Source organism: Parambassis ranga, chromosome 3 (assembly GCF_900634625.1).
Source record: "Parambassis ranga chromosome 3, fParRan2.1, whole genome shotgun sequence".
Classification (NCBI taxonomy): domain Eukaryota; kingdom Metazoa; phylum Chordata; class Actinopteri; family Ambassidae; genus Parambassis; species Parambassis ranga.
This window is the reverse complement of record NC_041024.1, coordinates 19796156-19811796: the sequence shown is the minus strand read 5'-3', so window position 1 is coordinate 19811796 and position 15641 is coordinate 19796156. Positions and strand designations below refer to the sequence as shown.

General features: G+C 39.2%; 1 protein-coding gene across 3 annotated transcripts in view; it reads left to right on the top strand.

Moving 5' to 3' along the window:
• Positions 1-53: 53 nt before the first annotated feature.
• Positions 54-15641, top strand: part of adcy7 (adenylate cyclase 7) — a 36690-nt gene continuing 21102 nt past the window's right edge. For 2 of the 3 annotated variants that reach the window (XM_028401107.1, XM_028401105.1), the window contains exons 1-2: positions 54-153; positions 14870-15584. In XM_028401107.1, the coding sequence (XP_028256908.1) occupies positions 15420-15584 (165 nt within the window). In that variant the 5' untranslated portion in view covers positions 54-153; positions 14870-15419. Of the gene's footprint in view, positions 154-5286; positions 5449-14869; positions 15585-15641 lie in introns of those variants that run through there. The other variant, XM_028401106.1, reaches the window with a different exon arrangement.

Genomic DNA, 15641 nt, shown 5'->3' with positions numbered 1-15641 from the left:
ACAGTGATGGAGGAGGGGCGTTCTCGCTTCAGAGCAGCGCGCGCGCGCACAGACAGCTGAAGAAGAAGAAGAAGAGCACCACAACACGCGCTCCCCACCTGCACTTACCGGACATCAATGTCCATGAATCCACAGCCTCCGCTTGTTTCTCAGGTAAGACGCTGATCTTGTGTGTAAGTGGAAACAAAAACCTTTTTTTCTTTGTCTCTTTTTGCGACACCGCGCAAACCTCTGAGAGCTGCCTCGCCGCGGGAAGGTTACTTGTTGCTGCGTCCGGTTACAGGCGGGTGTTCCAGCTGAAAACTTTTCACATGTGTGAAGCCCTTCAGATTTAACTGGTACAGATACATGTGTTGACGAAGAAGTGATTTGTTTCGTGTGTTCTTTGTTTGGTTGCTCCTGACACCTCAGCCTGAAGCAGAACTTACACCGGTGCTTTTCGTGTGTCCTCAGTCAGTCAACGAGGCTTCTTCATTTTTTGACTAACTTAAAGCTAAGCTGTCGTCACAGTTCGGGTTTACATCGTATGGTTTATGGTTTATTGCGTCTTGATGTGTTTGACAGACGCCCCTCTTCTTACAGCACTAAGTCTAAAATGTGTTTTACAGATGTGTATTTTTTCTGCTTGTTACACTGCATCCCTCCGAGTGTTTGGGTTTCACACAGACCCTGCAGAGAAATGTATACTAGTCTATAATTCTGGGTCTTTTGTCAGTGACCTGGTGTTCTTCCAACTGAGTCTGACCCCAAAATATTTTCAGGACAGGAAATGTTTTTTTTTTATAGTAGCAGCGAACTGCTGCTGTGTTGTCTAATGCTGACTTGAAAGAGTTTATCTGAAAAGTGTTTCTCTTCCTAGAACATTGTGCTCATGAGTTTAGCAGGTCTCAGAGAGCCTGCAGCCTGTCAGTGCACAGCTGAGAGCATTTTGGTCTCAGATCTGCTGCAACATAAAATTAGAGAGTTTGAACAATAGAATTTCCATTAGCTTATGGAGCATTCTTTTTTTACTGCAGCTTTTATTACTCATTATTTTTTTTATTTATTAAACGTAGCCTTGAATGAGGTGTTGTGGTTATATGCATTATAAACAAAGTTTGTATTGGAGGCTTATTTCCAATAACTTGTTCAGAATTGGAGTTTTTTTTAGGTCACATTTAGCTAGCATTAATATAAATATATTAGTGGCTTATTTTGTTAAGTTTCATTTTCTAAATGGCCTGTGCAGGTGCTCTAGGGCATTGGTCAATTTCCTGTTGGCTTTTTCTTAATGTGCATGATTATATAATGTTGCAAGATGGTTAATATGACTACACCATCAAAATCAAAGTAGCTATTTATAATAAGGAACTGGTTTGTCAGTGTTTAAGGAGATCTGTGTGTACAGAAGACACTGCATGTCAATTAAACTCTGAAATCTATTTGTAATTGTAAAAACTCCGGTTATACTGTGTACACATTTTCACATCAGTGTGAGTCCCTGTATTTATATCCTCGTCTGTAACTTAAGCTAAAGTTGAGTGGAACACAATCTTGTTGTCTGGCACTGATCTTGTAGTTCAAACAGTAGATAGATAGAAGTCTTGTTGCCGTAGTAGTTTGTCTGTTTCTTCTCCAGAAATGTGATATTCTGCTGATAAAGCTGTGTGCTTAAGCCTAATAGCTATAGTTGTTTGCATTGTGAGCTGAAATCCTTGTTTTATGTTTGCAAAGACTGGGAATATGAAAAAGTAAACCCACGGATTGGATAAATGCATTCCTCACATTGTACTATTAGGCCCATAGATACATTTGGCTTTGTGTTTTACAGCTTGTATAGCGAGTGTATGATAGATGGCCTGCTTGTGGTGGGTATACATTACGTCACTAATACTTTTATTAAATGCTGGTAGCTTGTAGGAAGGCCCACAGGCTTTTGTCTGTTATGAGCATTATTTCAATCACGTTAGCATCAACTGAGAAAAGGATAACAAGACTTGTCAAAGCAAAAATGGCCAGAAATCAACTGGTTCTGCTGTATAGTAGGTGTTAATAGTAATAATGTGTGCAACAGAGCAGCACAGCAGTAGGCTGGGATTGAATTCTTGGTCATGGGTCAGTGGATCAATGCACCTCTACAATAGATAAACTGCACTTCTAAATTGTGATACATACGTTGGCATTGGCCATTGGTGTGCAATTATCTATTGTGATTCTGTGATGTATCGCATTTTGACTTGATGGGGACCTTGTGACTATGCATGTTATTAGATTGATTTTACAGTTTGATGGATCTGGACAGGGACCATCTGTTGAGCGCTGTGCAGTGACACACTATGCGCACAAACAAAAAAGCTAGGAACAGATCTGTACTGTTTAGAGTGATGTCAGAATCTACTTTCTTGTCTCTGTTTTGTGATGAGTCTTTTAATAACCAGTGGTGGAGTTGTTTTGTGCTTCTTTTTCCTCTGTCATGCAGCCTCAGCCGACCATGTAGCCAGCCAGCATGAAGTGCTCCCCAAAGTAAGGTGTAAGTGCTTTCAGCGGTTGCCCGAAACAGAACATTTGTCTAAACGAATCTTTGATTTTCAGGTTATATATTAATTGTCTGTGCTATTTCATCCTAAGTTAAAACTGTATTGCACTTGAGAAAAAGTTTTTTATACTCATTGATTCACCATTATCATCAAACTGTATCCTGTTTATCTGACCAGGCTTTGGCCAGTTTTTCTGCTGTAAACAAATGAAAAGATTTGTTTGTTTAGTTTAATGTGACTCCTTTAGTTTTGTTACACAAAAAATCCATTAGGGGTCAAATCATTTTCTTGTTTTGGTTCTCCATTGCCAATGCTAATACAAACTATGCCGTCTTGTGCAGCTTACCTAAATGTACACACAATTCTGCTAAAGTGCTTGTCTTTTTAGAGCAATATTGAGTCTTGGTTTGTGCTTGACAATGACAGTGACCTTGACAGGAAATATGGGGAACTGCCACAGGAAATGTGAATGTGACTTCTTGCAGGTTTTCTTTAGAACTGGGCTTGACACTATCTCTGAAGTTGAGAAGCATGCATGCTTTTTGGGTTAGCTTCAGTATCTTTATTACTCCGCAGCTAGGTATTTTATATGTTTTTAAAGTTTAGTCTAGTACTTTATATTCTTATAAACTATGATAAATATATTCTTATATATAATGTATTCTTATAAATTAGTTTATAATGCAGTTAATGAAGTCCACCACCACCCAAGCAGCATTACATGAAAAGACACCTATGATCTGTCTTAGAGTGTTGACAGTGTGTGTCAGGATAAACCTACTGTTCGTCTCTTCCAGTGAATACTTCCTTTCTATCTATTCATCGGTAGCAAAATTTTGTCATGCACATCCAGGCAATATTCCTCACATAATAGCCGTTTGCTGTTGTTTTTAGGCATCGTGATGCGTTCCAAAAGCTTCCAGCCACTCACGACGCTGATCATTTCTCCAGTTTCTCCCATCTTCTCTCTTTTTGTGTGCCACTCATCTTTCATCCTCAGTTTTTCTCATCTACTCTCGAGCAGGCTCTCATTTCTTTCTCCCCTATAGGCTTAAAATGAGAATGGTTCCCCTTGGCGGACAGTGTGCTAATCCCTGAACACACACACTGGGAACTAATTGGACTCATTATCTCCAACTCTGGGGCTTCCAGCCAGAGATCAGCCCTAATCCTTCTTCAGCATAGCCTTTGCCATGCAAGTTATAACTGCTTATCCTCTTTGTGTTTTTCTCCTGTGCTATTTTTTTGGGGGGGAATTAACAGGAACATCAAACTTAATTCATAAAAAATTGGATTACCTGAAGGGATTTCTGCTGTGTTGGCTGAACTTGCTGAAAGGAGCCTGGTTGGTTTTAGCATTTAGCACAATGTGTTCATGATATACTTTTGACAACATGTGTCATATCACAGTGTGATGGATGTAAACACTGCTATAAAAGCTGAACAAAAGCCCTGGTCATCGGATCATTGGAGTGTGATTCATGTCACTTACTATCATCCAAACCAAAACCACTAAATTCGCTGGATTGTTTTCACATCACTTAAGCTTGGCTGTTCTATTTTAAGTGGATCTAATCTCATCGCAGTACTTACTGGTCTAGGCATGTGAGGCCATATAGTCTAGGGTGAAGATGACCTTTAGGTAAATTGCTCTGTCCATCTTTCACTCCCAGGATTTCCCCCATATTGTGCTGTGAAATGCTCCCTGCTGAAGAAAAATAATGATATGAGAAGGATGCCATTGACACCAGCTCTCTAAAGTCACAAAGGTTTACAGGTTTCTGTCATTGACAAAGAGACTTGGGTTGTCTGTTTAAATGGTCCAAACATCTTTCTTAAATCTTTGCACAGGCATATTATTTGTTCTTAATGCTTATTTTTCATACCAAGCCCATCAGAAGTTAAAAGACAAGAGCTTGAACAAGTGAATTCATTAAAAATAAACAGCTAAAATTAACAACTGATTTAAAAAGAATTGCACATGTTAATGATGTCAGTTCAATCTTAAAACTGTAACTTTAAAACATTGTGACAGAAATAGACTTTGTCACTGGCTTGGCAGGTTGTGTTGTGATATGACTTTATTCCAGTTTAGTTTCTTTCTCTGTCATACCCCACCTTTGGAGTGAAGACTCAGTATGTTTTTTGTGCAACAATGTCAGTTGTAATGGTTCATTCTGATGTCTGATGTGTCTAATTACAGCTAAGGTGTCTTCCCCAGGAATATCCTTTAGTGGCCATTAAAGGTTGTGGCCTCTTACTATTGCTGCTTGGAGAGTATTAGTGTAGCAGTGATGGCATGCTTTCGAGTGCCATTACAAAATGCCTCCTCACTCTCTTAAATTGTTCTATTTCCTGGACACCTTCTCCACCCACAGACCTTTTCTGAAAACACTCATTGGAATCTGCTGCAGGTAATAAAATCTACATTAAATAGATACACTTAAAATGGATTATTTATTTATCACCAGACATAATCTTATATTCAAACTAAGTAGTCTCTCCTAGTATGGATGGGCATGAGCTAATGTGCTGATAAAGGACCTCATATTCTTGGATCTTATGTCGTGTTGAGTGATCACCCTGCAGGCAGCATGATCTGATGTATGCCTCCCGTTAAGTGTGGATGGTGCAGATGTGTGGGTGTCTTGCGCTCCCTCTCCTATTTCCCCATTTCATTTTCAGTGTATTGTGCTTGCTGTGGTTCAAGGACATTATGTAATGCTTATGAGAGCACCTCATCTGGAGAAGTACCATTGAGACAGAGTTTGCAGAACTCACTTCAGAAACTAAAAACTTGCTATAGAAGACATCGGTAACTATAGACATTAGATGGAAAGATGAATTTGCAACATAGCAGTTAAACTGCTTAAAGGTGTGAAGATTCGGTGTAACTTTGGATGCCCATTTGGAGGATTTTGATGTATTTTTGGTGAGTTATTGAATACATTTTGCAAAAGGTTGCAAATAGTAGCTGTATTTCTTTATGTAGAATTTTCCAGTGTGAAGGTTTATTTGGTACACAGGACTTGGCTTGGAAGTGTTGTGTTTTGTGTTGTTATTGTAGGAGTATGTAGATAAACTCTCTCAGAAATGCATGCCACAGAGCGGCTTGTGGTGCTTTGCTGTTTCAACAAGCCACTCATTGTGCTTTGCTGGTTAATGAGTGATTAGCCAAGACTAGCTCTGTTGATGATGGCTTCTCTGAGATGAAGAGTTGGTAGATGACCTATTAAATGAAGTGGTAGAAAGCTGGGGATGCAACTGCATTGTCTGAACAGTAGTGGGCCTGTGTTAACCAAATGGCACTGTAACAACAGCTTGAGCTAAAACATATTTTTTGTCTTAAACACTTGAAGGTGACATTCAGCAGCAGGATATGAGCAAGTATGAGTAGTGCACATGTAAACATTAACAGTAACACCAAATAAAATTAAGATTAAGATTTACTTTATTAATCCCTGTGGGGAAATTAATATAATTATTATATATTATATAAAGTATTGCCAATAGATCAAATATTCAGAACGGTTTACTTACTTTTGTTCAGGAATTATGCTTAGCTTGTTTGTATTTTGCACGTTTAGCTACATCTCTCATGTATCAGCACAAGAATCAGATTTCACTTTTAGAGCCTTTTAAATTGCTACTCGGCTTAAGTACTGAAACCATGTCTCGGTAAATCAATAATTTCTGATTGGGTCTTATTTGCATCTGTGCTTATCTATCCTAACTAGATCACTGTTTGTGCTGCATAACCTAAAATCAGTGGTGGCTTTTATAACGGCATCCATCTGTGACTAATTGTGCAGTGGCTGCAGGTTCCCTTTTTATGAAGCTGTCCTTGCAGAGTTGTTAGGGAAATGAGTCACGGTTGCCAAGGAAGTGAGATGGTGTGCGGTCGACTGTATGTCACAGGGTATGGTTGGCCTTCACTCAAGAGCTTTGCAAGCACTGAAAACCTATGCATTTTTACAGATGTTTGAAGTTTGACATCTGTAAAAATGCATTCAGATTGGAAAGAAAGGATGACAGATGAAGGACAGGTTAAATTTATGTGCTTTAGGCTCCCAGTATAGAATGAACACACAGTGAAGACCATCTTTGACAATGGTTACAGTACACATGCCAAGTTAACAATTTAATTCAAATGAAAACTCATTTAGGGAAATCAGCTGCTCTGTTTTGTGCAGCAAATGCAGTGTAAGTTTGAAGCAATGATTGCTAACAGCTGACAGCTGAACAAAAAGCTCACTGTGTTCCTCTTTCTGAAGAAGCTTTTGAGTGTGTGTTATATCTTACTGTGCTGCCTTACCCTTCTTTTGTTGTCCAAAAATAATCAAAAACACAACAATGATCGACACCAGTTTGCTTAGTGCCATAGTCCTTCACTATGATAATGTGCATTCCTTTTCATTCTTAGATACACATTTGGCAGTATTAGTACATGTTAGGTTTGTTTGTTTGTTTTTACATCAGGTACTATAATTAGTCTTTGAGACAATATTTAGAGATATCTCGTGCCCATATGAAGAAAGAAGAAAATATAATGCAAGAATCTTTAGATTAACAAAACTTTTTGTGTGTGGCAGGCATATGTTTAATTAATGTTTATGTAAAGGTTGTGACCTCTTACTATGTTTTAGGTATTACTAAGAAAAAAAAATAGCTCAAGCTGTAGATGAAAATCTTTTCTTTCTGGTGCTGTTCGGACTCATACATGAGACAAGAGTTTTATACACCTGGTATGTGTGTCTTCATGCAGTACAGAGTGAGATTTTGAGTCAGGGAGAAGTTGCAGAAAAAACTCTTAAGCTGTTTTTTTAACTAGCTGCACAGCAAACAGATGCTCAGTAGGCGTAACCTCGCCTTCATCCCACTCAGCCACAGAAACCCTAGGAAGGGTGCTGCTGCCTAAAGACATTCCTGATGGTGTGACTGTTCAACAGGGATGCTTTTCTGCACATTCCCTGGCTCATAGTGGCAAAACATGGAACTACAAAATGTGTAACTCTACCCCTGCCCCATACCGTAAGGCTGCCACAGACAAGGCTTCTATTGAGTGTGGTGTGCATTGGCAGAGCCAATGCAAGGACCTCTGTAAGGTGAAGTACAGAGGATTGACAGTTGTATGAAACTGCTGCGGGAGCAGATATGTAAAGAGTGCTAATGAAGACACTCAGAGGAGAGACAAAGATGCTGTTAGCTAAATCCTAAATATCCATCTATTCCAGTCATGCATAGCTCCCAGGAGGCATTTGAGGTAATAAGATCCCTCTGTGCTTCTTCTGCGTCACTCCCACAGTCTGACCTCTCTGTTCCTGCACCGCTGTAATTGAAGGCTTAGCAAAATGTGCCGTGCCATGCAGCCCTTATAGCACATGCAGTCGGCGTTTCACCTTACTGTTACACATGTTTCTTTTCATTTAGCAGAGAGAAACTCATACTGTTACAGTTGATTACTAAATATTTGTCTTTACAACCATTACAGTTCATAATCTACTACATATATCTGTGGAAAATGTGTCAAATCTATTTCTGCACATCAGTACAATGTGTATTAACACTCAGAGTTTAATAATGCTGAGGCATCCAGTTTTAAGTGATTGCGTCAAGGGTAGCAAGTTGGTCATGCCACTTCTCCTTTAATAGCACTGCTGGTTGCCATTAGAATCTCTTATTCAAACATTTTCTTTGGATTTGTCTCGTGCTGTATGTAAGTGCAGGGACAGGGTGTGTTTGACAACATTCATTGGTCCTCTAGGCTTGGGCCAGAGCCAGACAGCTGCTGGAACCTTTGCAGACAGTCTGACTCCTCCCTGCATGCACACCCAGTGTCCTGCAGATTCCCCCTTAAATAAAAACATCACACTAAAGGACTATTGTAACCTCAGTTTGCTTTGAAACATATTGGCACTTTTTTTCTGTGTGAAGGTATTTTTTAAATATACATATTTTATGTTGACAGTTTACATCGACAACACCTTTTTTCCACTTCTTTTAGCAGCTGTTTTGTCGAAAAGTGAATACACCCTTTGTGCTTTCTTACTCACGAGTATTGCGTTGTGTTGACAAGGTGATTTTATTTCTACACTTCAAGTATGTAACTCTGGTAAACCTAAAATGTAAAGTTATCTAGAAAAGCTGTTACAAAGAAAACTAAAATATTTGGAAAAAACAGACACACTTTAACCAAGCTCAGACAGGCTGGTAGGATGCAAAGATTTGGGGCAGAATTAGGCTTTCAGGAAACAAAGTCATATTCATGGTTTGTCTAATCTAAGTAGCATGGATGTGACACGATAAAGCCCATTACCTGTACACACTTTTACCTGTACCATCCATGTCTACCTGGGTCAACAGCCTGCCAAATAACACAGTCAAGCTATATGTTTAGCAGCAAGCACCACTTGTATTGCAAATATTATTTACTTATAACTGTGTTATTATATCGTGATATCGTGATCGTCTTCGTGATAATGAGACATTGGATACTTTGTCAGCAATATAACTGCAACCGTTGAAACACATTTTGATAATAAAACAGTATTTTTTGCAGTTGTCATTCATAGAGACCCATAAGCTGTCGTGATATGACTGTCTTTACCAATGATGTGCTTCCTGTCATTCCTGCCCATATGCTGGTAAATAACATGCAATAGATCTTTGAGTTCTTTTTGTTAAGTTTAGTTATAAAACAACTCAGAATCTCAAATATTTATCCTTGATATTTAAATTCTCTGAGAATGTAACCTTAATGGATGTTGTTTTAGCTTGAAGATGACCAGAATTTGGCTTATGTAATATTTTTCCTTTCAGTGAGCTGCTATTCTGTTGGAGACCTTGAAGGCTACACAGACCGAGAGTTAGCAGAGATAGATGTAGAGCTGTTTTTTGATACACTTGATGCATTCAGACGTATTAAATATTACAGTCTGTACATGGACTCACCCAGGGAATGTTAATCCCTTCAATCTCCAAGCTTTAGTCTGATGTCATTCTAATGCACCAGAGTGTTTGAACATCAAATCAGGTGGTATGGTTGCAGGTAAAGCACAGTGGGAATTAGTGTTCATATCTGTCTCATGCAAAGTACGGTAATACTGAGTAAACCTTCAGTTTTCTCTATATTCATTACTCAGGTTATTGGTAATGACAGATAATGTGAGGCTTTGAACTTTGAAACATTTAAGTGTAATAATGTTGTGGTTTCTATAATATTTTACATTTGGATGTACTAATTTACATTCAAAAGTCACAGAATGCAAACAGCAAAGCTTACACAAGCCACAATACTTTCAATGAAATTGTTTCTACACTCAGGATTAGTCTGTGGTCTGAGAATAAATTCATGCTGTACAGTAGAGAACACTGGTTACCTGGCATTTTCCTTTTGATATTGTGCAACAGATATTATGTAATTCCATTGTCAGTGTGTTGTGTAAATCACTGCTGTCAAGGACACGTTAACCTTAATTTGCTTTTAATGTGGAATAAGACCTCACCCAGTTGAACAAATGCTAATAAGCAAATACTAGGAATGTAAAATGTATGTACAGGGCAAACATGGTACAGTGTGCATATATGGTATAGTCTCACATATCAGAGAAGTTCCACTGCAGCCTTATGGTAGTCCGGAATTACCGTCACCACTTTGATCTGAAGCTGTCACCCATTGATGTTTCAGTGACTCTACATGATTCCTGCCATTTGTTTAGCGTAAACGAGTGTAAAGAGTTAGTGTAAAGAGTTCTCTGCTGCTCTGTTTACAGATGTTGAGGTTTCTGTTTGAATGGTAATGCCGGTAGTAAGCTGGCTGGCACACTGAGGGATAATTATGGTTTTCTTATTGGTGGTGGTGGTGGTGAAAGAGGCTGGGCATGTAGAGGGGCCCTTCTGCTCCAGAGTTACTGTATGGAATGTATCTAGTTATGAAACATGTGGCTGGCTACACCAGCTGGAAACAATGGTCTCTCTCAATATAGCATTTTGTTTCCACAGTCTTTTTTTCCAAGTTTGTTTTTAACTTCTCTATCTTTTTAGAAACATTTTTAGAGTGTATTGTGTTGTTTGTGTAAATGCTACTTGAACCAGCCTACCTGAAAATGCCCAACAGTGAAGACATCTTCACACCACCATTCTGAAAAGTTTTCAGAGTAATAGCTGTAGTCAATATTATGTCATTTTTTTGTTTTTTGGTAACACACGTGGCAGCTGTGACCCTTGAGCAGCTACTTTGTCAAAAGTTTATCTTTATCAGCAGAGCAACTGGTGCAACCTCATGTGCAGAGTTGCAGGGAGGCTATTTGATTTCACTCAGTGACAATTCCCCTTTGAGGGTCATTGCTGTTTCCTTTTCATATTTCTTGTTAAGCATAACTCATTTTATTAAATAATACAAAACTAGGTTTCTCCTCATTTTGTGTGACAGCGAGACAACATTTTTCCATTGTGAGCGTGCAGGTGTTTTAAAATCCAAACTGCATTTGAGTAGGAAATGGCTGAGACTAATTCAATCTATGCCATTTCAATATTGGATTTGCCCAAGGCAGATATGTGTAGATCTAAAGTCTATGTATCTTTAAATCAATAAACTCCTCTTTGTGCTGCCGTTTATGTCGAGAAGAAAAAATGATGGCTTCACTTGTGTTGGTGCAACTTGGCTCCAGTGTGTAGTAATATGAAACTCTTAAGCAGTAACGGATAGTTTCTGAGCGCTTGGTTCTCTCACATGCACTTCCTTTATTTATTATAAGCAATGGCATTTAAAACTGAAATCGGTGCTGAAATAACGTCCTGTTAATATTGTTAGGTACCAGCAGCTCCTTCTGGTGAATGCGGTTAATTCAATGCCAGTAGACAGTACTGGGAGGAGAGAGGAGATATGGGAAAGGACAGGGGGTCTAATCTAATCCGCTGGGTGCATTGGAGTACATACATCAGTCATCGGTTTATGGAAAGGCTTGTGTATGGGCAAGCTCCACAATGATTATATCTGCCCCTGTCTGACGAGGACAGACTTTGTCCTACGTACTAAAAATAACATTTACTCCTGTGAAGCCAGTAGCCAAAATATTTTTAGAGTTTGGACAACCTATATTTGAGCTTTATCGTTTTCATTTTGCATGTCATGAAACAAAGATGCTGACCACATCTGAAGATGCTAAGGGTTGGTATAGCACAGTGGTAAAAACTGTAAAAATGGCACTTCAAAGTAAGTGACTTCCTGTTGGGGTTTAGGTTATGATTGTTTCAGCTGTGCTTTCTGACAGCTGAAGTTCAGGCTTGTAAATTTCCTTGGTTTTTATATTTTACGACATATAATTATTAAACTTAAACAATAATAATGATTTACATATAATAATTTTTCAGAGGAAGTCTCTTCTTTGGTATTGACTATAACTAAGTCTATGTTCTGACTTGAGTACCTAAGTAAGCCAGTTTTTGTCTGGTTCCTTTTTGGTTGGGTGTCATTAACCCACATCACCTTTAACCAGGGTTCTGTGTAGTATAGGCTGAGAAATGCAGTACTCTTTTCTTTAACGGCGATCACTCTTTGTCCTTTTTTTTTGTCCAAGCTTATAGAATGCCAACACAAAGGCGACCATAAAAGCAGAGTAATTTGCTCTGAAGCAAGACCAGCATGTTTGCCTCTTCATGAAAAGGTTTTAATACTGGCTTGAGGGTTGTTGAAGATTTAGCTAGATCTTTTAGTCCATTGCCAATGAGGGGATTTCTTTGCATAGAATAGATTGGCCATTTCCAGGCGGCATTTTTGAAGGAGTAAAGTTCCAGCAATTCAACAAAACAAATAGTCTTTAAATGTTTAGTGTGACTTCAAATACAATGTTGTGTACAGATTAGAGGCGATAGAGAATGTCCTCCAGTTGCTTCCTTTTCCAGCATTGTCTGTTGCTTTTTTTTAAATGCTTTTTTTCTTTGCTGTGTGCTTGTAAGTGTGAACACACTATAGTTAGTACAGATCAAATGTAGTGTGAATAGCAACTATTATCTAGGTTATTTGTATTAATGTAACTCTACACAGTTCATTTTCAGCATGGCATGTTTTTATTGACAAGTCTACAAAAATATTGACCCGAGACTTATTACAAACAGTAATCAGGGTGTTGTGTACTTAAAAAAATGACAGATTTTTTTTAACCAGCACTTGACAACTGGACCATCACCATGGAAACAGACTTAGTACTTAAAACTCTAACAATAATGATTTCCCAAGTGTGTATTTTTTTTTTCTTTTGTACATAATAAAGACTCACCCTGTAAAGCTTCCACAATTGCAGTCACGTTGTTTTCCTGAGCTGTCTAAAAACAACATGCAGAGAGCTCCCAGTCTCTGTTTTACTTCACCCTCTCTTTTTTTGACAAAAGAGCTTGTATGTTCCTGCAACCTCACAGTGACGTCAAAAGGCTTTGTATGGGTGCTGCTCGACGATTCAGTGATGCCAGTTTACAAGGGTGCAGTGTGATTCTCACAGTTGCCAACCTTTCATAGTGAAAGCCCTGGCAGTCAGTGCAGCACAGCTTCTGTCCTGCTTGCTGAGAAAATCTCCGCTCTACTGAGGCGTACATCCCTGTCTGCTGTCCCCACACAGTCACAGGTCTAATGGTGCAGCTTATAGTAACTTCAGAGTTGAAGATTGAAAAAGGACCATTCCTTCATGCTGCCATGGCATTTTTGTCTGGTAAATAAGTTTTCATTGGCCAGTGATCTGTCATTGATTTAAGTATTTTATCAAAGTTTTGGCTTCCTCTTGATGTGTGCAGTCACTGAGAAAAAGATGGAGGAGCCTATCCTATTGGCAATTAGGGTTTGATTTCAATCAATGTGCTCCAGGTTGTGTTCTGGTCATGTTTACCGGTACTTATGTCGCTTACTAGTTAATAAGGTGCATTTGAGAAATTCTATGAAACCATACAAATGTGTTTGAAAGAGTGGTTAAGCCAAACAGAACCACCACACAAAAAGAAACAGGAAAAAAAGCACCATCCTCTGTCCCATTTATAAGCTCCCCTGAGATCTCTGCTTGTAGGTATAACAGTCCTCCTGTTCCCTGTCAGGCTGTCCGGACTTTTACTTGTTTATGTGCTCAAGCTAAAAGGTCTCTTAACATGATGAATTGGATTCCTTTAGCATTTACCATGTTTTTTCACAGACTAAAAAATGATCTTGTATGTTTAGCTTTTTAAGTGTTACCACTGCTATTTTTTAATGTCCTAGACTTACGAATAAGTGATTTTACCTTAGCTGAACATTCCCATGCATGACATGTTTGTTTCTGATTTGACATACATTTATTGTAACATATGTTAAAGAATGTGCATCAGCACTCTGTACAGTTGTTTGTGGAATTAACATCTAGTAGTTGGTGAAGTAAATGATTTCCACTGTGTAAACGGCCACTAAAAATCTCCTCAGGGCTCCCGTCTTATAGGCCAGCTGGTTCTTATTGATGCAAGTGGAGGGCACGAACTCCCTCTACCACTTTGCGCTTTGTTTTACCTCCCTGCTTGCCCTATTGCTTTTACTGCCTTTAGACCGTCAGTGGTGTATTATCTGATGGTGTGGAGGGCCAGCTGGATGCTGTTCTATCCTGCAGAATCATTGTGGGGGAAAGGTAAAAGTGCTTGAAAACTGTCACAGGGGTAGTCACCACACTGCTTTCCACAGCAAAGAAATGTATCACAACATTAAAGCATTGTGGCAACATCTCACTTACAGTGTAATAGTTAGGTGTATATGTCCTTCTTTGACCCACTGTCCTCTTGCTTCTGCTCCCTTTTTATGGCTGTTAGCATCTGTCACAGTTGCTATGTCAGAGGCAAACATGAAGCAGTGTCTTACACAGTCCACACTGGGATAGATAGAGATGGAAGCAAATGGAGGAAATGAGCTTTGTATTGACAGCAGTACAAAGTTCATATTGTTTCTGGCGAGCTTCACACCAGTGATTTTTCTCTCCAATATTATTACATGTCTCTTATTAGCCCTTATTAGCTGAAAGTGACAGTTATGTACATGTTTGCCAATTTAATTAGTAGGTCTGCTTTTTTAGTTTAATGTGCCTCATATCTCTTTTTACTGTAAGGCCAGGTTTGTATCTGTCTTGTTTAATTAGTTCAGTTGTCTGGAGAGTATAGTCTTTTGTTTGGTTGTTTAGGAGTTACTTTAATAGCATGGTATTGTTCATTTCATGGCTCCAAAGGAACTCCCCTCTTTACCAGTGTGGTCATCATTATGGCTACTCCCTATGAAAGCTGTGACCAAAATAAGACAAAAATACATTTGTTTATTATCTCTTACTATTTTTTTTTGCCTTCTCCCTTCTTTCCAGGTTCTTCTAGGAAGAGAGGCTACCAACCCTAGCTCTGTTACATCTTAAATCCTGGAGGGATCTTTGCTGACCTTCGTTGCTCCTTTCACTACATCCTCTTTTTCTCCAACCCTTCCCTCTAACCCTTCTCCTCCCCTTTCTTAATCCCCCCTCCTCTGTGTCTCCCAGCCCTAGGGTTATTACTCAAACTCACTGAAGGGAGCAACACAGTAGTTGGCAAAGGATGAAGCACGTTTGCTTGCCAACACCAGACAGAGAATAGAAGACACAAAAGGACTAGCGAAGGGGAGAGAAACGGAGAGGGAGGGTGGGGACAACTAGTGGAGAGAACTACAACAAAGAAGTGAAAGCATCAACAACAATCAAGATGCCTCGGCGAAGGAAAGATGCAAGTTTGACGTGGGTGTCATGAGCTAGCAAGGGTGGCCCCAACAGGTCAAGAACTGTGGACTACTTTTTAACAAACTTGGGCACACAGAAATAAGTTGCGAAGACTGCTCTCTGGGGCTCCTTGTTAACTCTTGCTATGCGTATGTAAGAAGTGTCAGCCATGCCAGCCAAGGGAAAATACCTTTTAAACACCCAGGAACTGAAAAATGAGGCACTGTACCGGAAATTCTCCTGCATCAGCCAGTATCAGCCGCTGGTACATCTACTGGGCCTTTCTATGGTGTGCTGTGGAATCCTCCTCATCCTCTTCTTTTCCTTGGGCTTGGTGAGTCTGTTGCCTTAATTTTTTCTCCAAAGTTTTTGACATTGTGAATTGTAAATG